The following is a 21,808-nucleotide window of genomic DNA, read 5'->3' as shown; positions in this document are numbered from 1 at the left end:
TTTTTTTTTTTTTTGGCAGGGATGAACGCAATGACATTTTGGCTGTGGCAGATTGGGGTCAGAAGCTTTCCTTTTACCATCTGAGTGGCAAGCAGGTATGTCTTAGAGAGTTTATTCAATACTCACAGGGTATTTTTGGTTCTGTTTTGTGTCCCTCAGTCAAAGTGTTTGCATACTGGTGCTTTATTAGTTACATTAAATGTCTTCTGTTTTCCCAGCCTTTTATGAGTCTACTGTTTTTTTAACCATTTCTCCTTCAGCTCTTGTTTCTCACGTAGCAGCTCAGCTGCTGTCTTGCAGTTCTTCCATTAAAGCCCTTACAGCTCTGCTGGCTTCTGTGACATGGTTCACTGGTTTGAAGAGAACCTCTTTGTGGTTTTTTTCAGCTGGTTAAAGGGGTTTTTTGAGTTGTTGCGTTCTGAGCAGAATGGTTTGGGACTGGAGGGATTCTTGGACATATTTTAGAACTGCCTTTGGGAATCCTAATATAGCCAGTGGTTCTGGGTATTGAAAAGCCATGCATGGAGGAGACGAATGGTATGAGTGATGGCACTTGTTGCCTTCAGAAAAAATGAAATGATCCTTTTGTTAATGTTTTTGATTGGTTTTTTGTTTTATTTTCCCTTGTAGATTGGGAAGGACAGAGTGCTCAATTTTGACCCATGCTGCATCAGCTACTTTACTAAAGGAGAGTATCTCCTACTGGGAGGTTCAGATAGACAAGTTTCTCTCTTCACAAGGGACGGCGTACGCCTGGGCACTGTGGGAGAGCAGAGCAGCTGGGTGTGGACCTGCAAAGTTAAACCAGACTCCAACTATGTGGTGAGTAGGGACATTTTTCTGACTTTTTCACAGGGAATTTGTCACCTAAAGTAAGATCATACATTTCAAACTTAGTTGCTTAGACATTCCTACCGAGGCAGTAGAACCTGAGCAGTGTCTAGGGAGATCCTAGAACTGCCACTGGAATTACAAATATCCTGCAGAAGTAAAACCTGAGCTGTAAGAAGGATATAAGGAGCATAACACCTGCTGTCAAGTGGTAAGACATTTACTGTATTTTGATTAAAAAAGAGGAGGGAAAACTAATTAAAAACACCAGCTAATAGCTTCTGCAATTGACCAAATCTAATTCCATGATGGGTAGAAAATACATACAGGGCAACTGTCAGCCCAAAATGCTGCACTCTGAGTCCTGTACAAGTGGGAAGAGAATGAAAGCAAATCTAAAAATAAACAAACGAACACACCTCCTCTGCAAAATACCTAACCAAAACCCCAACCAAATGAACCCAAGGCCCCCACTCAGCATGGTGTCTCCGTGGTCTGTGGGGAGATCAGTCCTCATTCTGCATTGCACTTGAACCATGGTTAAATACAAGTCAGCTGTAATTGGTCTATACATTACACAGGAAGAGGGACATGGTGTTCGTATAAACACCACACACTCTCCCAATTCTCACCTGTATGTGCCAATTAACTAAAATTATTGTCTTCTTGTGTTCAGGCAGTAGGATGTCAGGATGGAACAATCTCCTTCTACCAGCTGATATTCAGCACTGTCCATGGCCTCTATAAAGATCGCTACGCCTACAGGGACAACATGACCGATGTTATTGTCCAGCATCTCATCACGGAACAAAAAGGTAGTTCTACACTTGCAGCCTCATGTGGTTTGTTTTGGCTTTTAATTTATCTCCATCAGGACACTTGGAACATACACTGCATGTACCTGACAGGCTGTTGTCACTTTGGCAGTCAAACCATGGAACACACTTTGCACGAGGAGAGCGCAAACTTGGGAGTGTGCACGTTCAGCACTGACAAGTTTAATGAAAGATGTGGGATTGGCAAAGATACTGGGAGGGACAGGGGCTTTTAAAATAAGGTTTTAATCTCTGAAAATGAGATAAAAATACTATGTGTTACATTTAGCTTTTATTTTCTTTACTTGTAACCTCAAGCATTTGTGCTTATTTTGTTTCTTCATTTCTGCTAGCTTTTTATGGCAAGGAATCAAAGTACTGCTCCAGACTCCAGAACATGCTGTTGGCAAGTCATAAAGGGTGGTAAACTATGACAGGGATAGTAGATTACGTAGATGCAGAGCAGCAAACGTACCTGATCAGGAATGTGCTTTGAATTTTAGAGGTGCTCTAGAGAGATTCAGTTTTACTTTTCTGATTTCTGTATGTTAGTTTTGTGGCAGCTTATACTGTATCACTTTTGTGGTTTTTGTTTCTAGTTAGGATAAAAGGCAGAGAGCTTGTGAAGAAAATTGCAATCTACAAAAACAGATTAGCCATCCAGATGCCAGAGAAAATCCTGATTTACGAGTTGTACTCGGATGACTCTGCAGATATGTACTATCGGGTGAAGGAAAAGATCATAAAGAAATTTGAATGTAACTTGCTGGTGGTGTGTTCAAATCACATTATTTTATGCCAGGTATGTGCCTTAAAAGCTAGAGTAGTCCTGGGCTGTGTTCAGTGTTCAAGGCTGCTGTCCCAGTCAGTGGCTGGCAGGACTGCCCTGTGGGATCTGTTACAGCTCTTGCCAAGGCAGTCTGGCTGTGCCATGCAGTGCTGACATGATGCTGGGCAGCTACTGTGGCATGGCTCAGGTGACTCTGCTTCAGTAAAACAGGCTCTCTAGTGAGTTTGATAAATTAGCACAGAATCCAGGGGTACTTTTGGGTGGGAGAGAAGTACTAGTAAAAGACTAGGGGTGTTTGTTTTTGTTTGTTCATGGGATTGGAAAATCTTAAAGAATTCACCCATTAAATTGAGTATTTAACTGTGTGATTTTTGAATGTAAAAGTAGACACACTGCTAGTATAGGTATAAATGTCTCACATCAGACACAGATTTTTGTCTTCGCCTCCCTGCTGTGTTTTATGTCTTGCTGTGTCCTTAGGAGAAGAGACTGCAGTGCCTCTCATTCAGTGGTGTTAAAGAACGAGAATGGCTGATGGAATCTCTCATTCGTTACATTAAAGTAATTGGAGGGCCTCCAGGAAGAGAAGGCCTCTTAGTTGGTCTGAAGAATGGTCAGGTAACACATCATGTCTGGTATGTGTTTTTTCACTGCAAATAAAATGTGTTCTGTGCTCTTAGAGGGAGATCTTAGGAGCAGCAGGCCTAGAATTTTATTTGACAATCTCATTTTGGGATTAAAAATTAATTACTTCTGTCTTTCACATTCTGTGACAGTACAATTCATACAAATATGTTTAACTGTGCCTAAAAGTCTGTAAGTTGTTAGTATCAACTGACAAAAATTAAGTTCTTGGTGAACTGAGAGCAGGTTTGCCATTAGTTGGGGTTGGAGGTGGGTACATGTCTCCTGATGACCACTTGTGAGGGTGTGGCTGTTCTCCAGGTGTAGGTGCTGTCTGTTTCACACGCCAGGTGGCAGCTGGAAGTGTCAGACTGGAGCCCAGAGGTACTGATTGCGAGGAAGTTGAGATCCTGTGTGTCTTCTCTATGTTTTATATTAATGTATTAATGAAATTGTGTAACTAGTGGAGAATCCAGGATGCATAGCATCTGATTTAGCTGTATAGGCTTGTGACCTAGAGCATGTTGTAGCAGCCAGTCTGCTCAAGAAACCTCAAACTGGAAGCATTTCCCTAATTTTATTGCAGTTTGTCTCTGAAAAGCTTGCAATTTCATCACGCTTTCAACAGCACTGAAGTTTTTACCTGCTATGCTGTTTCCTGTTCTAGGGACAGAAATGTCTGGAGTGACTTTGTTTCAAATCTGTCTAGATCCTGAAGATCTTCGTGGACAACGCCTTGGCGATCGTGCTGCTGAAGCAATCCACGGCCGTGCGCTGCCTGGACATGAGCGCGTCCCGGAACAAGCTGGCCGTGGTGGATGAGAACGACACCTGCCTCGTCTATGACATTCATACCAAAGAGTTGCTGTTTCAGGTAAAAATTAACAGTTGTTAGGGTTTTTTTAAAAGGTGGCGTGGGAGGGCAAGAAGTACTTTGGAGCACAGAACATCCCAAAAGTGTTGCTGCACAGGAATTCGTTTTAACTCATTTAAGATATTAATCCCATCTTGTAGAATTTAACTGTGATCTGTTTATGAAAACCACCTTTTCAGAGATGTTGGAGTAGGAATGAGAAGACAGGAAATCTATGTGAGCAACAGGTGAATAAAGAGCACTTAAATATGTGACCTTTTCAGTTTAATTTAGAACTCTGCCCTGGTTCCCTGTGAAGCATTACAGTTAAAGAGCATTTTAGATTTATTAGTATGAATGGAATTAAAGCCTGAACATCTTTGTTCATCTGGTGTTCGTAGGCTATAAAAGGAATCATGATAATGCCCTCTTCATTGGCAGTTTAGCAGTCACTTATTAATGTTGATTAAATGTTTTCATAACACACTGGATAGCAAGGATGGAGTGCTGCAAAGATAGGGTCTGTAACTTCCTTTGTGTAATGGACTGAGGAAATGATCAATTAAATGTTCTAACTAACAGTATATTATTGTGGAATTTGGTATAATGTTCTACAGTTTGATAGTAGACATCACTAGTAAATATACATAAAAGGCAAGACAATTATAGCTGTGTATTAAAATGTAAAATACGTCCCTATGAATCTGTTTAGGAATATTCTAGGCTTTAGGATATTGCAAATGTGAATAATTGGTGTGTGTACACACCAGGCTATAATGGGTCAAACGTTGTAGCTGAAGGAGGTATGTTTCTTAGGAAAGATGTGATTGCATCAGTTGTAATCCTGAGTTGTTTTGCTCACTAGGAACCCAATGCTAATAGCGTGGCCTGGAATACCCAGTGCGAGGATATGCTTTGCTTTTCTGGAGGGGGTTACCTCAATATCAAAGCTAGCAACTTCCCCGTCCACCAGCAAAAACTGCAAGGCTTTGTTGTGGGTTACAATGGCTCCAAGATCTTCTGCCTTCATGTTTTCTCTATGTCAGCAGTTGAAGTTCCGCAGGTAATCCTTTAATCTCATTAAGTGTTGCTTTATATCTCATAAACATGAATGTTTAACAAGTGAAGAAGCTTTTCTGAGATTTACTTGTATTTCATTACTAAAATGATTGCAGTTCACACTTCCTTCGTTGTTATTTAAGTTATATTGTGTGATCTATTTTATTTTTGTTTCTTTGGCATTAATTAAGCTAACCTCCTTTTTGCTGTTGGTAATTGTTTCTGATTCTCCCTTTCTACTTGCAAATGCACGTAATCTAATATAGTACAGGCCTTACCTCCTGCAGTATTTTTACTGTGTTCTCCCTATATGACTTTTCCCCAGTTGTAATTTCATTTTTCTTGAATATATCAAATACTGTCTTATTGTTGCTTCATCTAGATATGTTTAGGCAGTATTTAAACTGTATATTTTAGTCTGAATGTATAATACATGTGTAGTCTTTATAATCGGAATTTAGGGATTACCTTCCATAAAATGCTGTTTTCTGTGTCATGAGATGCAATGGAAGTCCAAAAAAAAAAAGGAAAAAAAAAGCAAAAAGATTGTGACTTTCTGCATCCAGGCGTGTGCAGGATTTGCCTCTGAGAGTCAATGAAGGAGGCAGAATGCCCTGTGCTTGTACTGACTAATGCACACCTGTGTTACAGACCCGTCTGTCCCCTGAGGCCCTGGGCAGGTCCTTGATGAGGCTCTGGGTTGCCCAGGGTGGATGGCAGCCACAGACAGGGTCACCAGGCCTTGAACACTCCTGTCTGCCTTTGGCATGCTGTAGGCACTGAGACACCACAGAATTACTGTGCAGTGTCACAGAGGCAGCTTTTCCAAAGCTGTGCTTTTGGAGAGAGGGAGTACCAAAGGGTGTACAATTTTCATATAAATGGATAAAAATAACACAGAAATGGACCTGTGTCCTGCTGGGGTTGCAAACCCAGGTTAAGGCACGAGTGTTGCAGTGCTCCCTGTTCCCTCAGAGGGCTCGAGCTGTGGCTGCAGACCCACATCTGTCTGTGTGTGCCACCCTGCAGCAGCTGGCAGTTCCCTGCTTGGATTTCCTTTAGGGCAGGGGCAGGTCCTTGAAAGCCTGAGTGTCTTTTGGGCCTATATAGCCACAGTGCTGATAGAACAGCTTTGTCCTCGAGCTTGGGGCAGAAGGGTTACTTCCCATGGCACCCTTCCTGTGTGTCTGGGTGTTTCCAGGGACGCGTCGCGCCCGGCAGTGGTGCCACACCTCATGCTCTTAGCCTTTGCAAACACACTGCCCCTCCTTTGCTCTGCTTCTGTAGTACTAGAAAAGCTCAGTGTATGTCATATTTAGTGTGTTCAATTCCCAGAAGAATTCACATTCTTAACTATTTCCTCATATTGCAAGGAACTGAAGATTTCAAAATGGATGAGTTTGGAATGTCATTAACCCAGCTTGTTTAAAGATATGATCATGATCACCCCAGAATGTTGTTCTGTCTGTGTACAAAACCCAGATGTTCATTCTCTGGGCAGCTTGTAATGGTTGTGATTAGAATATATCTTTTTTCCCTCCAATGTTTGTAGAGAATTTTATTAATATATCTCAGTATTATGCTTTCTGATACATGTTTTTTTCTATGGCAATCCTCAGTCTGCACCCATGTATCAATATCTGGAACGAAAAATGTTTAAAGAAGCCTATCAAATTGCCTGTTTAGGAGTGACTGATGCTGACTGGAGAGAGCTGGCCATGGAAGCCTTGGAAGGGCTGGAGTTTGAAACTGCTAAAAAGGTAAAGCATATATTTACTCGTTTAGCAGAAAGCTTGGGTTTTATATTTATATTTTTATGTGTGTGTGTTTGTGTGTGTGTGTATAATGCATGTTTTATGACTGGAATGCAAGTGATGTTCCTGGGTTACTGTCTTGCTTGTCCTTAGTGTGTCTTGTTCCACAAACAAACCAATTGTTTGTTCTGTACTCAGGATTTTGAGATGAGGTTTTGAACTGAAGTCTAATGTATCTCTCTAGGTAAATGCCATGTTCTAAATCAAGGTGTTCGATAGAAAGAAAATGGTTTCAGCTGGAAGATGTGTTAGTGGGTTTGGGGGAGCAGAATTGGGAAGCCGTTCAGCAGCGCCCAGCGGGTGGCAGCACAGGATGCTCAGCTTCCCTACTGCTACAAACTTGCCCTTTTCCTCCCTAAATATTTAATATAACCTCAGTACAAATGCGAAGATTTCCTGTTCTTTGTTATCTACCCATTAACGTTCTGTGAAGGTCGTGGTGATGGGATAGTGTCATTTCAGTCCTTTTCTGTGTGGCATGCCTTGCTTTGGAGAGTGGTCTATGAGAGGGCATATACTGAAGAACTGAGATTTTCTCCGGTATAAAATACTTCCCTATTTTCTTTCACCACCTCTTCTCAAATAAGTGAGAGCAAACTGAGTTTGGTGTCATGAATACTGTATGAAAGACAAAGCATTCTAAAAACACACTGAGAATGGTCTGTAATGATAGGTATCTTTTAATAACAGATTTTTTTTTTTAAAAAAGGAAATGAAATGCTTTATTTTTCTTTTTTTTTTTTTCTAAGTGGAGGCATCAGAATAATTCCAGTCTCATGTATGGCTTTATGCAAATAGATACTTTTAAAAAGAAGTTTTCAGTGCCTCCTTGGAATTTTAAAGTAGTGCCCTCTTAGAATTAGAGCGGATTAATTCGAACAAAAGCAGCTTCTTGACATTAAAGGCTCTCATAGCTCCTAGTCCAATCCGATGTAAGCAGAATACACTGTGCCCTCTTAAGTATTAGTTTGGTTGGAAATCTTGAATGTGCAGCCCAAAGAGTTAAATTTCTGTTTTGTGATGCATGTCAGGAATAAGTGCTGAGTTGCTGCAACTTGCACGTGACTTTGCCACTTGAGACTTTGGGTTGCACATTCATCTCCATTTGCAAAGATATTATACTGTCTTACAGTACTTTTATCTTATCGTCTCCTTACTTCCTTTCCTCTCTCTGAGCTTCTTTCATGCTGGATTTTCTGAATGGTTTAAAAACTAGAAGCATATGCAGCAGGCTTTGGCAATACAATCAGTTATATCCCCTTCCTTGTAATAGTTTCCTGAAATTTCCTCGTCTATGTCACACCTCACATCAAAATGGAGAAGCTATTAAATAGCCAGAATAAAAGCATGTAGTATTTTAATTGACACTTTCTATTTCTTGGGGGACTGGTATGCACAGCTCCTGTTCCCTGCTGTGCTGCTCATGTCAGGGCCGAGCTGTTCTGGTTGTACCTTGTCTCCTTTCCTGCAGCAACTCAGGGGCCACAGTCATAGTCAGAGCCCCCTTCAGGTTTGGGACTACACAAACTCAAACCCAGCTGTCATTTTTGCATGAAGACAGCTTGATTCATGCAGAATAATATTTGGGTTTTTCTGGGTTTTCAAATTAATGCCTTTTATTATTTTATTATTTTCAATAGGCATTTACCAGGGTACGAGACCTTCGATATTTAGAACTGATCAGCAGCATAGAGGTAAGCCAGTGTTCAAGATGGTGTATTTTCTTAAACTTATTACTGTGCCAAAATCACTACTTCCTGTTTTGGAAGGAATTTTGTTTGGATAGTGCTTCTGACAGTTGGAGATGTGTTTGAAGTGAAAAATCCTGATTAGTAGAGGTGACTCAAATTCTAATCGTAGGATTGGAACTTCATGGACCAGAATGTGGGTGTGGGATGGGAACTTCTGTAACTGTCTTCAGGAGAACTGGAAAAACGTTCAATATTCAATTAATAATTGGTAGAATACTACTTTGCTGACAGAGCTTAGTATAGAATACTTCATAAACATGAGTTCATTAAGCTTTTCCCTACCCCCTGGAGGTAGGTAATTACTATTATCTCCTCCTTGCAGGGACAGAAACAGGCTCAGAGAAATGAAGTGACAAACTCAGGGTCTCATGACAAGTCTGTGACAACTGGAAATAGAATTTGGGATTCCATACTTCCATACTGTGCTCTAATCACTCCTTCCTGTTCTTTTCACACTTCTTGATAGAATTTCACTCAACAATAACTGTCTGTCATGAGCACTTGAAAACACATACATCACCCTTGTCCTTCTGCAGAGATGGCAAGATAATGCTTAAAGATCTGCATGGAGATGGCATAAAGGGAATTTTTATTCCTTGTGTTAATTAGATTTACACCTTCTCTTAAAGGATACACTCCTTGTCTTCATGTCTTCAGAGCTGCCTGCTGCTGTCAAAATGCCAGCTGGTTGCAGTGAACTTTTCTCTTACACAGGACAAAGGTCTGCATTAAGAGCCTCTTCTTCTGTTGGTTCTCTTTTTTTTTCTTTTCAAGGGTGTAGGTAGGTGAGAGTGTTCTCTCACCAGTAGTAACCTTTCTTTTCCACATATGCTTCTCCAGATCTGCTTTTATTGAGGATATTCTGGATTTGTCGTGTCATATCCTGTTTAAGAAAGATTCCCCTTATAAGCAGGCATAAACTTACTTTCGCATGTCATGAAAATGCTCCTTCTGCAGTGAGTTCTACATCCCCACTTTCTCTCACCTGCAGTGGATTGGATTCCTTTTAAGGCTTGTAGGGGTGTAACTAAGCATACATCTTCCATTAATATGATGGTTTTCTCTCAGTAATGACACTTTTTTTTCCTAATTGATGTCAGAGAAACATAGTTGCCACCTCTATCTGGCAAGATTCTGTGGAGTCTTGTAAAAATGGTGTAACAACTCCTCAGATTTTTCATTTAACCAAGTTTTTGAAGGGAACTTTGAGCACCAGCTCAGTGTCAGCCCAGTCAGTAAGTGTGACCAGGGAGTGATGGCTGAGCCCCTTTGGCAGCAGAGGATTGAATTTGGATGCTTGTGGAACGCTTTTCCCCTTGCATGCAGTTTTCTTTAAATCCAGTTCGCAGCTATGTGCTTGTCTATGATGTGGGCTAACTGCAGCAATAATTTTATGCCAGGCAGGGCAGTGGAGTGTGTCCAATACACAGGATAAGGCACACACATTGAAACACACACGTGCCTGCAAACCTGTGTCCTGGGTCCCTCCCAGTCTGGGTACTGCTGCAGTTTGATTCATGTGAAGGGTTTCTCCGTGGCTCTGCACACACATGAAGGGTTTCTGCTTGGCTCTGCACTCACACTGTTCTCGTGGTCCCTTCCCAGGCAGTCAGAGCAAGCAGTTCTGGTTACCAGCAGAGCATGTACAGGTACACTGGAAGTGACTGGTACTGACCCAAGTCCATGAGCTCTTGCATGTGGGGAGAGTGGAGGTGTCGCTGGTTTGTATTCGGAGGCAGGCTAACATACTTTCTGAATCTACTTATTGCTGGCAGTTACCCTCCTGTTTGTCATCCCACCTGCACATATTGTTAATTTAGCCAAATTATGTGCTAGTGACTTTGTAGGGAGAAAATGAGGAGCCCATCAGATGCCTTTTTTAAAATAGACTGGTGTAATGATCGCATGTGTTCATTTTCCTGTGTGAAATCAAGACAAGTGATTTTTCATCGCTTTGGTTTGTATAGTGACATTTAATTTTGCTCTTCGTAATTTTAATTAAGGAGAGATTTAATTCTTTAATTATAAATTCACCAGAAATGTAGGAGAGGTGTAATTATGATATTCCGTTACAGGTTTTTAATTATTAAGTTAAAATCTAAGCCTGAAAATCTAATTCCTCAAGGGCTGTTTCTCACCTAGGTCCTGATCATCTAGAATATTTTCTACATCTCTCTTCAGTTTTTCTATTCTTCCAGGACCGGAAAAAGCATGGAGAGAACAACAATGACCTGTTCCTGGCAGATGTTTATGCCTACCAGGGGAAATTCCATGAGGCAGCGAAGCTGTACAAAAGGAGTGGCCATGAAAACCTGGCTCTCGAGATGTACTCTGACCTACGCATGTTCGACCATGCAAAGGTAGGACTTGGCACCTGAACATTTAAATGCAGATGTATTGATTTACCTGTAATTGTTTGCAAAGTATGATCCTACAAAAGATTTTGAAGAAATGTGGGCTTTGAATTCCAATTTTATTTTCTCAGGTATTTGTTTGGAGTTCATTTGGCTTATAAGGGGAAAAGTATCTCTGGCCTGGGTGTAACAGTGGCATTTTCCTTCAGAGTCTGCTACCAAGGCAGCAGGTTGTGTTTTGTAGAGTCTCAAATACGGCTGTGGAAATTCAGGGCTTTTCAGTGGATTCTTTTGGTGACACCACCAGCAACTCTTGTGGTTACATAGCATTATCCATAGTAATTTTCCTTCTTTTAAAACTAAAAATTTTGGGTGTATGACTCCTTCTTCTACCTTATCTTACTCGAGAGTCCCTTTTTATTTGTTTGTCCTCCAAAGATGACAAGGTAATACCCATGTTATAATAAAAATATATTTGTGTCAGAGTAAATCAGTTCTATATCGATGCATTTTAAAAACTGCATAATATGCTAACCTAGAATATTTTTGTTTACTACAGTATTTTTTCCAAAGATTCAGTGTCTTGGCTTTTTTTTAAACTCTGTTTCCATGTAGGAATAAATTGAATATAATTCTAAAAAGTGATGTTTCTGTATGGTGATAAGAAGCATTACTTGGCTTTTAAGTCTTCTATGGTGTTTTCTTATCAAAATCCCTGAGAATGCATGCACTGTTTAGTCTCATTCATCACTCATCAGAGCCTTATTCTGCCCAATCCGGGACAAAGAATTCACCATGACATGCACAGAAGCTCTGTAGCAGAGGTTCCCCAAGCCATGCTGCAAAGAGATCTTTTTCTTCCAAGAACTCAACAGAAACATTTGGGGGCTTTGCTGATGTAAGCCCGACTTCCGCTATTTTTGGCTGATGAGTCTTTGTTAGCTTCAGTGTTTTGGCTCCTCTTGAACATAAATTTAATTCATACAGGAAAATGTTCCCATAAGTCTTTGTAAGAACCTTTTAATTCTTGGCTGTAGTCATGTCTATATTTAACCAGTAGAGAGCAAGAGGTCTCATGTCTCCTGTACTTCAGAGTGACTTCATTCAGAGAAATTCAAGATACTTCATAAGGCAGCTTGTGCAGGGAGTGCACAGGACATGGAAGAACATGTAAAACCCCCTTGTTGGCCAGCTATTTATCCAAGGGAAGATATATGGGGGAGGGGTGTGTTTTTGTGGTGGTGTTTTCACTGATGCTGCCAGAATTATTCAAAGGGACCCACAGAACCTGGTTTCTTGTGCATGACTTTGATGAGGTCTGGACGGAAGGTCCAGACTGGAGGCAGAGGTTGGGAATCCTTTGATACCTGGTCACAGGCTCGTTATCACAGCACTGGATCACTAATTACTGGCAACTCACAAAAAAACTGTTTATACTGTGAGAAGCTAAGCTTAGCCTTTGATTTTGGGCTTATTTTGGTGACCTAAGCTGGAAAACAAGTCATGCCAAAGAGGTTGTTTGACTTCACTCTTCAATGCAGTTTTCCATATTCCAAGGCTGTCAGGATACCTGTGTAGCTGTTCCCTGGAGCAGGGCTGTGCTGCAGGAGGCAGGCCTGGGGCTCATTTAGAGCTGGCACAGATGGGGTGCAGCTCTGGCTGTAGTGGAGAACTGCTGAATTGCAGTGGTGAAGCAGATCTGGTGTGTGGGTGCTCCTTGTAGAGGTTTTTGCCCATTTGTTGCTTTGGTTTTGGTTTTTTAAACCTCAGTCAGAATTTGCCAGAAACACAGAGGATACACAGTTTTCCACTCTTTTTCCACCTGTCATTTCTCCTCTGTTCTGATTTTTCTTTTGATAGAAGCTGTTTAATGGGCAGTAGCCTGTTCTGTTAACAGACAAAATTGCCCTTAATCGATCTTCTGGTGTTGAAGAGGGGTTTTATACTTTTTTCCTGGCACATGATGTCAACAGATGTGAACCATATGGTGCCAGAGCTTTAGTATTGGCAGAAGAAGCTGAACTAACTATTAGAAATATTTCCAGAATGGTTGTCAACACAGGGTCCAGGCTTGGTGTTTGCATTCCTCCCACAAGTCCAAGCAGTGCTTCAGAGCACTCTCACTTTTGAGCAGCTGTGGTTCTGTCCTTGCAAAAGAACTTCGTTGATATATTTTTTAAAATATCTTGTTTTCTGCAAAGACACTTGATAATTACTTCAGCCTTTAGTTGATTGGTGGTAGGGCATCCTGATGCCAGCATATGATTAAGTGGATGTGCTGTTGTTAACTGAGCATGTGCTGGGACCAGCTCGTCTTTGAGAATGAATCCATACCTGCTTGGCTTGCAAGAGAAAATCTGAAACTTGGAATTGATCTGTTAGAGTTTTTAGATTAGTACCATTTTGTTTTGGGAAGGCCTTTTCCTGACAAGCTTGCAGAAATCTTAACTCGTATCCACCGAACCAGGCTCAGCAGAGAGCAGGAGGGGGCATTAGTGTTGCCTCTGAGGCACCTGCATTGTCCTTCTCTGGGGCTGGCCAGAACCTCCTGCTTTTTGGTTTTTTAATTGAAAACTGTCTAAATGGGAGATTTGCCACTGTTTCCTCCCAGACCCAGGGCCTTGATGATGAGCTGCTGAAGGCTGGCTCAGTCCATGTTGCTCTCCATGGAGTATTTCTGTGCCTAGGAAGCATCATGATATCCATTACAAAAGCCTTTATGTATTTTAGAGTTTAGACTGTAACGACGTTTGTGACCAGAAGGTAATGCAGTCTTTTGTATTGCACTGTTGCAGGAATTTCTGGGATCTGGAGATCCCAAAGACACAAAGATGCTGATAAAAAAACAAGCAGACTGGGCCAAGGATATCAATGAGCCAAAGGCAGCAGTGGAGATGTACCTCTCTGCTGGCGAGCACATGAAGGCCATCGAAATCAGCGGGGACCACGGCTGGGTGGATATGTAGGTTTTTTGCCACCTCAGAGATAATATATATTAAAAGCTTGAATGAGATATTATGAATTCCACATAATTTTAAAATAAGACCGTATGTGTTTGGTATCTGCCTTTATATCAGGAGTATCTGAAACACATCTATGATTAAAAATGTTTTAAAAGTTGCATATGTTTAGAGGGTAGGGCCATAAATATATTACAAAAACAAATGCATTACAGCAGTGAAGAGTATGCATGGATTCATCTCCAATATGAGATTGTCTAAAATAGCTTGAATGCCTTCAGGGTAATCATCACAGCAGTAATTGTACCTGGTAGCCCATTGCTGCTGTTCTCATCTAGTGGGTAAAGAAGTCACCTGGGGCACGGAGTCTTCAGAAATTTTGTAGCTGCTCCTGTTGCTGGTCATTTCTCACCAATGTAGGTGGCACTTTGGGTCATTTGCTGAGCTGCCTTAAGATCTTGGCCAGGCCCCTCAGCCTGCTCTTGCCTCTGTTTTGCTGTGTGGCACAGGGGGTGATGTTTATTCAGGAGTCTGTTGCTCAGGTCAGGGTTGGGGAAGTGTGTCCTGTGCCACTGAGTCATGTAGGATGTGTTCCCTCCTTCTATCTGCATGGCTCTGCATGGAGTCTGAGATACAGAGCTGAATGTGTGAGTAAAGAGGGAAGGAAGGGGTTTGAGTTTGCAAGAGGAGAAATGCTATTTGGAATGTTTACTGAAACTGTTTAAAGGGTGTAGCATGGTAGTACTATTATGATGTTTATTAAATGTTAACCGATTAAAGGTGAAGTTATGACAATAATTAAAAGGCAAAGCACCAAGGCAGAATCTGAAACATCTGGCTTCTTTCTGCTGAGTCTAGGTTAGTCGAAATTGCTCGAAAACTGGATAAAGCTGAGCGTGAGCCTTTGGCCAAATGCGCCTTCTATTTTAAGCAACTTGATAACCCTGGCCATGCTGCAGAAACCTACATGAAGGTTGGTGACCTGAAAGCATTGATCCAGCTCCACGTGGAGACTCATCACTGGGAAGAAGTAAGTGTGCCCTTGATTTCTGTTTTGAAAACCAGTGCTTCTTACTGTCACTGGTTGCAACAAAACAGGGAGGCAAATGTCTGGCTCCCCCAGCATCGTAGTGAGGGAGAAGCAGGCAGGAGAGAGGGAGGGAGGGAGGGAGGGAGGGAGGCTTCTGCAGAAGGATTCAGAGTATCTCAGTTAATCGTGTATGCCAGCATGTGTTTGGTGGTGGTGTGGTTTTCTGAAAGTGAATCTAAATTGCATTTATAGTGTTACTTCAATTTCTTTAGAGGATGTATTCAGTAAAAATACAAATATTTTTTGTCTCTTGCTGGGAAATCTACTAAATTTCCTGGATAATCACTTTCAAGTCTTCCTGTTTCAATAGTCAGTCTGTTATTATGCTAAGCTACTTTTCTCTTGTTGATTGCTTTCTATTTTAAAACACATAAGTTTTCTATTGGAGAAAATATGGATTACACTCTCTATTATGTGTATATGTTTTATTATGAATTTTATTAGAGCTGAAGGATTGATGCCATGGAATATTCTAAACCCTTGAACTGTTTAAACCTGGCAATATTCTAAGAATGAATTTTTTATTTATGTCAGGCATTTGCTCTGAGTGAAAAGCATCCTGAATTCAAAGATGAAGTCTATGTCCCTTATGCTCAGTGGCTGGCAGAGAATGATCGATTTGAAGAAGCCCAAAAAGGTGAGAATGTCACTGACAGATCACTGCTCGCTCCATATTTGCTCCATAGTTCTCCACTACAGAATATGCAGACTCTGCCTTGGCAAATTTCTTATCAGTGGTATTCAAAACCAAATATAATCCATGTTTTCATGCTGGTTTTAAAGTAACTGGAAATCTCCTTATTTTATAGGAAAGTGTGATGGATGTATCAAAAATTATGGCATCTAAATATATGTCCAGATTTTCTATCTTGTACATCTGAGTGTGGCATGTAAGGGGTGTTTGGCCTATAATCCTGTCTTAATATTTTTATCCCACAAAAATTCAAACATTAGCAGCCGTCTTATAAACCTGAGTGAAAAACATAATTTTTCTTTGTATGTAGGTAATACTGGATTTGCACAAGTAAAGTTTTCCTGTTTCTTTAAGCTTTTTGTGGGGTTTGTTTGGCTTATAAGATTACATTTGAACTGTCAAGTTTCCATCCTATGGAAAGGCTTCAAAATTCAGTCCACAAACTGTTCCAGAGACAAGGAGCTGTTGAAGTGAGCTCTGTGTGAAGCCAGGAGGGCTTCAGTGCAGTGCCTTGGCTCAGGTGCAGTTCCATGTGACAGCTGCACCTGCTGTTCCCTGAGCCAGCTCGGATCCAAGCCTGGCGTAGAAGGGCCCAGGTAGGGAACAAGCTGGGCCTGATCTGTCTCTGCACAAGACGAGTTTGTGTCTTGGCATCAAGACTTTGAGCACCTGGTTTAGGGCAGTGGGGTAGTTTGCACTCTCTGAATGCAGGTTATAGGCCCCATTTGTTCCACAAAGCCCTGTGCTGCTGGGGCTCAGCAAGTGTAGATGCCCAGAACTGGGGGAGCTGGAGGTCCTCATGGGACTGTTGCAGTCTTGTGTGAGGTCTGGTTCGAGCTGAGCTGGCTTCACTCAGGCAGCAGCAGTGCTGTGGGGTCGGGTTTTTTGGGGGTTGATTCCCCCCCAGCCCCATTCCTTTATATGAAGGCTGCATTGGCCGAATGAGAATTGAGGGTGTTACTTGGTGCAGCAGAAAAGGATGTGGTGTTAGTAAATGACAGAAGGGTATAGTCTGTGCTGTACTCTTTTAAAGTATTCAGCACAATATTTTTAAAGTATTCATACACACCAGAGCACTGACTTCAAACAATTTATTGTAGTTTTGAGTAAAGTTGTGATTTGCAGTGTTTGGAGACCACTGTTGTTTGTACAGAGATCTAATCATCACAGCATCTTCCCTCTTTTCTATTTAAAAAACCCCCAGCAACCAGTATTGTACATACTCCTTGAGCTCAAGAGTTGCTGAGACAGTGTAAAAGTTTCAAAATACCTACAGATTCTTCTCGTGTTCCATTAGTGTCACTGCTTTCAAGGAGGAAAATACCAGTGTATAATCCCTTTTATCCTGCCCTGGACGGAGTATTTGATAGGGGCTGAATAGACTGCTCTCAATTCAAAAACATGGATTTCCGTTAATTGATATAATCACACTGTAAACCCCTCTTTGTTTTGGGCTCTGTAGCGTTTCACAAGGCTGGCAGGCAGAGAGAGGCTGTGAGGGTGCTGGAGCAGTTAACGCACAACGCCGTGGTTGAAAGCCGATTTAATGATGCAGCCTATTATTACTGGATGCTTTCCATGCAGTGCTTAGACATAGCCCAAGGTGAGTCACTGAAAGGAAGCTGGTGTTTGTTACCTTATTGTGCACGTAGGCAAACAAGTCCTGCATTGTGATAGCATTGCTGCAGCTGCTTCACTGCTGGGTGGTTTGGTTTGGGTTTTTTAATGCTGTACATATCTCAGGCTTGTGCTATTTTTGTAGTCCTCTGGTTTTCCCATGTGCTAATTTAAAACAAATAAACAAACCAGTGACATCAGCAGGCATAAGGCTCCTTCTGAAGTCTGGTGGGATGATAATTGTGCCTCCTGGGACCATGTGTCTTCCTGCACCTTCCCACCACACCCATTGCCTGGAGGGTTAACGTGCTAGTAAATAAAAGATGTTGGAGAGTAAGTTACCTCAAATGTTCGAACATAGGTTAGGGAGGGTACAAATTATTTCTGACGACAGGTAAAACTTATTGTTTGCTAGCTGTCATCTTGTCTCCCAAATGTATTTCACTGGGAGAGAGGTGTTAATAGTTAACAGGTGTAGTTTAGTGATAATGAATACAGAGGGTTGGGAATACTGCCTTTTGCCTGGTGCTCTAAGTACCTTTGGTTTTAGTTCAGCTGATCTGTCACCCCTCAGATGTTTGAGATGCATGTTTTTCCAGATGGCTTAGTAGTGTATTTGGTGTTTGTGAAAGTTTTCAAAACTAATTTTATTTGTGAACTCTGGCATTCTGGAAGAGGTTTCCAGGGATGCACACCTGCTGCTTTCTGCCTGTAGCTCAGCTGTAGCCTCTGGCTGTGTCAAACCATTGCCTCAACTGTTCTGTGTTTTGCCGTGCTTGTTTCAGGCCAGAAGTTTGCTCAGAAGAATAGCAACTCTGTAAACATACGATTTGCTTGGGTAGCTGGGGCATACTTGAGCTGGTACAAAGCTCCTCTGGCAGTGCTGGTGCTAAAATCATGACAGGTTGTTTTCTTCCAGCTGAGTCTCATAGGCTGCTCTTTGAGACTGACACCAATGCCTTTGCCTCCCGCAGAGAACGAAGGACAGCAGACTGAAATGTTGCAGAAGTTTCATCACTTCCAGCATTTGGCAGAAGTTTACCATGTCTATCACTTTATTCAAAGATACACTGTAAGATACTCACTTTAGAATTGTGTATTTATGCTTCCTGAGCTTTTTTCCTTAGGGAGTCCAGAAATAACTAGGACTTTTCAAGAAATCAAATATTGAATCACTGTACATCATTGGTACTGTATAGTAACTTTATTTATTTATTTAACTTTATTTTATTTTATTATACAGTCTTCAGCTGTCCTATACAAGAACTTGCTCAGCTGCTTACAGCTGCAGGTGGAGCAGGGCTGTGCCAATGCCTGACCTCCTTCACACCCTTGGCCCTTTTTGCTGGTTACCTTGGTTTGGTCCCCTGGTACCTGAGCCTCTGCTCCTGCCCAGGCCAGGGTCAGTTTTTCCCTTATTCGTTGGGAAACGGGGTTGAACAAAAGAAGGCACTTTAGCCTGGGGATTCCTACGTGTGTCAGTGATATGCAGTCACGAGTGAGGAGCTCCTACTAATTCCAGCAATTAGAGTCATGTTGCCATCAGTGTTGGTGCAAAGATCTGTTGTAAAACATTTGAGAACCCTTGCTCTGTGCCCTTGCCCAGAAGAAGACTCTGTGCTGTGGAGTCTTTGCTGTCAGCCTGTTTTAGATCTCACAGCACTGTGGCTGTGCAGACTGCCCTCATTTTTAAATAACCTGTTAAAGGTTCTGTCTTAGCTACACTGATCTCTCTGTGTCTCTTTTCTGTGTGTATCAGGCATGAGCTTTGGTAATATAGACATACAAAATCCACTTGCTATGTTCTGTCAACACCTCTTTTCTCAACAGATGAAAGAAGCACAGTACTAGAGATGCCTCGTGTTGTGATGCTTACTGATGTAAGTTGTTGGTTTTCCAGTTGAGAAATGTGTCTTTTTCATACCACAGGAGGAGCCTTTCAGCTTCCACTTGCCTGAAACCCTCTTCAATATTTCCAGGTTTCTGCTTCACAGCTTAACAAAGGAGACTCCTTTGGGGATCTCAAAAGTGTATCCTTCCAATACAGTACAAAATCTAGAAGTTATGTGATACATTAAAGGAGTAACTGCTGTTGGTCCAAGGCAGGGACCTCCTGCAGGGAATCTTCAGTGTCAGCTGTTGGTTATCATTAATGGGAACTGATTTTTGTCCCTCAGGAATCATCAGCATCTTCAAACTATTGTGTGCTGAGCTGCACTAGTTTGTTATTTGTTATAGTTTTGGAGAGTTGTGCAAATCAAATAACGTAACTCTGTTAGGCCACCTTGAACACCTGCCCATTCTGGTGTGTCACCTGTGTCAGAGGAGCAAGTTCTAGGACACCAGTCACTGCAAGAAGATGTTGGTTCTGAATCCTGACGGTGTTATTGCAAGGAGACTGAACTGAGGCAGAAGTGGGGAAACCCAGGAGCTTTTGCATCCCTTGAGGCTGGTGTGGCAATGTGGTCTGTCAGGCCAACATCTGCATGGCTTTGTCAGTGCCAGTGAGTCTCTGGGGAGTGCTTCCTGAAAGGGCTGTGTGAGCCCTGTGAAATGCACCTTTCTCTAAGAGACAGCCAGAAGGTCACGGGATGCCATAGGGAGGCCTCATCTTGGTTTCACTTAATTTCTGGCTTTGGATGGGATGTTAGCTTTCCTTTTCATAACTTCCTCGCTTACAAATGTAGAATCTTTATCATAAAGTCTTTGATAACAGGCCTTGTGGTCAGTAGGTGTAAACAGCAGTTACTGGTTCACTCTGGTGAAAAGGAAGGACAACACTTGGTTGCTAACATGGGGCACACTTTCCAATCACATCAGGTGTATTTACTCAGTGTCAGTGGATTACTTACACTGTAAAAAAATTTTGTGTTTTGGATTTTTTGTGGCTGGGAGAAAATACATGTACCCCAAAATTAATGAAATAATGTAAATAGAGTCAGAATATTTAACCTTAGCATCATTTATGTAAGGTCAGTTCCTTACCTTGCTAATAATTGCCCACAGATGTTTTGATAGTCCTTTCACACGTGTTTATAAATTAAGTCCTGTAAATAGATTTCTCTGGATAAAGCCTGTTTGAAGTCCCAGTGTTGGATATGCTTAATTGCACAACTTCTACGATTAGACAGAGTATTGCATGTTTTCCTAAATGCTGTATGTATTTTTATTCCTTAATTAAATTATAGCAATACATTATTGGCCCTGGCAAAGCAGAGTAAAGCTCTTGGTGCATATAAATTGGCTCGTCATGCCTATGACAAGCTGCAGGGACTGCAGATCCCAGAGAGGTTCCAGAAATCCGTTGAGCTGGGCAGCCTGACAATCCGGTCCAAGCCATTCCATGACAGTGAAGTAAGATGTAATGTGTTTCATGTTAATCATTAATATGTGGCCTAATCCTGGAATACAAGTTCCTGTGTGCACAAAACAATCTGAAATATATTATGCATCGCTCTGTGATATAATTGTATTTCTGCTGGAAACACAGTCCTTTTATTGTTACTCTTCAAGTCAGACTTCCTTCTGCTCCTGAGAGCAAATTAAAATCAGCCGTCTCTTTGTGGGCAGCTTCCATCCTCCCTCTCCTCTCTTGCAGTCACCTTCCTCGCTGCCTGTTAATTCTTCCAAGCCCTTTTCTCCCCAGTTCACATGCTATTGTTCCACAGTCTTTGTCTCTCTCTCCAGCTGGAGGTCACTTTCATTTGTCCCACTCCTAACACTCTTTCCCTCCTCCCTCCATCCCTTCAGTAACCTTCCTTCCGTAAATCTTATTTTAACACCTTTTCTTCTTTCACTGAAATCTGGCTTTCTGCAGTGTTCTATAAAGCCATGTCTCAGGGAGTGCTCACTAAAAATAAATTGCATTGTACCAGTGAACATGCACCTGGCCTCCTGAAATAATAGAAACACACCCTTTAAGAGCTGCCTAAAATAACTCTGCTCTTGAAAAGAGATGAATTAATTGGAGAACCTAAATTTGACCAAATCTTAGAGCAAAAAACTTTGCTTCAGCAAACTTCTCTTCAGCTTCTTTTGTCCCTGTGTATTTAATGCAGAATTCTGCTTCTGTTACTGCAAAGGCAAGGTGAAAATTTAATTGTTAAAATGGTGAAGACAGCTATTTTTAATGGGAAAACTTGCTGGTTTGTTAAAAAGGGAAAGCATTTTCAGATGTTGAAGGATCTGTTTTCACAGCAGTGCTTCTCCAGACTGGCGCTGGTGTTGTATCAGTGTTGTCAGCTGAAGGGGCCCGTATTTAATTGAAAACAAAGAGTTGGGGATGTGCTGGTCTGTGATTACCATGCTCTCAATCTGTCTTTTCAGGAGCTCGTGCCCCTGTGTTACAGGTGCTCCACCAACAACCCTTTGCTGAATAACCTGGGGAATGTCTGCATTAACTGCAGACAGCCTTTCGTCTTCTCGGCCTCCTCCTATGGTGTGTTGGGACGTCAGGTTTGCTCATGCTTTGCAAGTAGATAAATTTTAACAGAGTAGGTTAGTGCTTAATTTCTTCTCTCTGCAGTGTTGTTTGGGTAAACAAATGTTCCTTTACT

The 21,808-nt window shown here is 41.7% G+C and overlaps 1 protein-coding gene across 3 annotated transcripts in view; it reads left to right on the top strand.

Annotated features, from left to right (window-relative positions):
• Positions 1-21,808, top strand: part of IFT122 (intraflagellar transport 122) — a 31,725-nt gene that overhangs the window by 6,691 nt on the left and 3,226 nt on the right. For all 3 annotated transcript variants that reach the window (XM_042012972.1, XM_042012990.1, XM_042012982.1), the window contains 18 exons: positions 20-95; positions 631-822; positions 1,508-1,646; positions 2,246-2,448; positions 2,917-3,054; positions 3,770-3,934; positions 4,779-4,976; positions 6,592-6,732; positions 8,427-8,480; positions 10,736-10,897; positions 13,687-13,853; positions 14,710-14,881; positions 15,476-15,578; positions 17,098-17,238; positions 18,227-18,324; positions 19,182-19,282; positions 20,441-20,606; positions 21,579-21,690. In XM_042012972.1, coding sequence (XP_041868906.1) covers positions 20-95; positions 631-822; positions 1,508-1,646; positions 2,246-2,448; positions 2,917-3,054; positions 3,770-3,934; positions 4,779-4,976; positions 6,592-6,732; positions 8,427-8,480; positions 10,736-10,897; positions 13,687-13,853; positions 14,710-14,881; positions 15,476-15,578; positions 17,098-17,238; positions 18,227-18,324; positions 19,182-19,282; positions 20,441-20,606; positions 21,579-21,690 — 2,528 coding nt within the window. The remainder of the gene's footprint in view (positions 1-19; positions 96-630; positions 823-1,507; positions 1,647-2,245; positions 2,449-2,916; positions 3,055-3,769; positions 3,935-4,778; positions 4,977-6,591; positions 6,733-8,426; positions 8,481-10,735; positions 10,898-13,686; positions 13,854-14,709; positions 14,882-15,475; positions 15,579-17,097; positions 17,239-18,226; positions 18,325-19,181; positions 19,283-20,440; positions 20,607-21,578; positions 21,691-21,808) is intronic.

Source organism: Corvus kubaryi, unplaced genomic scaffold (genome assembly GCF_017639235.1).
Source record: "Corvus kubaryi isolate FWS band 111438036 unplaced genomic scaffold, C.kubaryi_AGA036_p1.0 136, whole genome shotgun sequence".
Lineage (NCBI taxonomy): Eukaryota > Metazoa > Chordata > Aves > Passeriformes > Corvidae > Corvus > Corvus kubaryi.
This window is presented reverse-complemented; position numbering and strand designations above follow the sequence as displayed.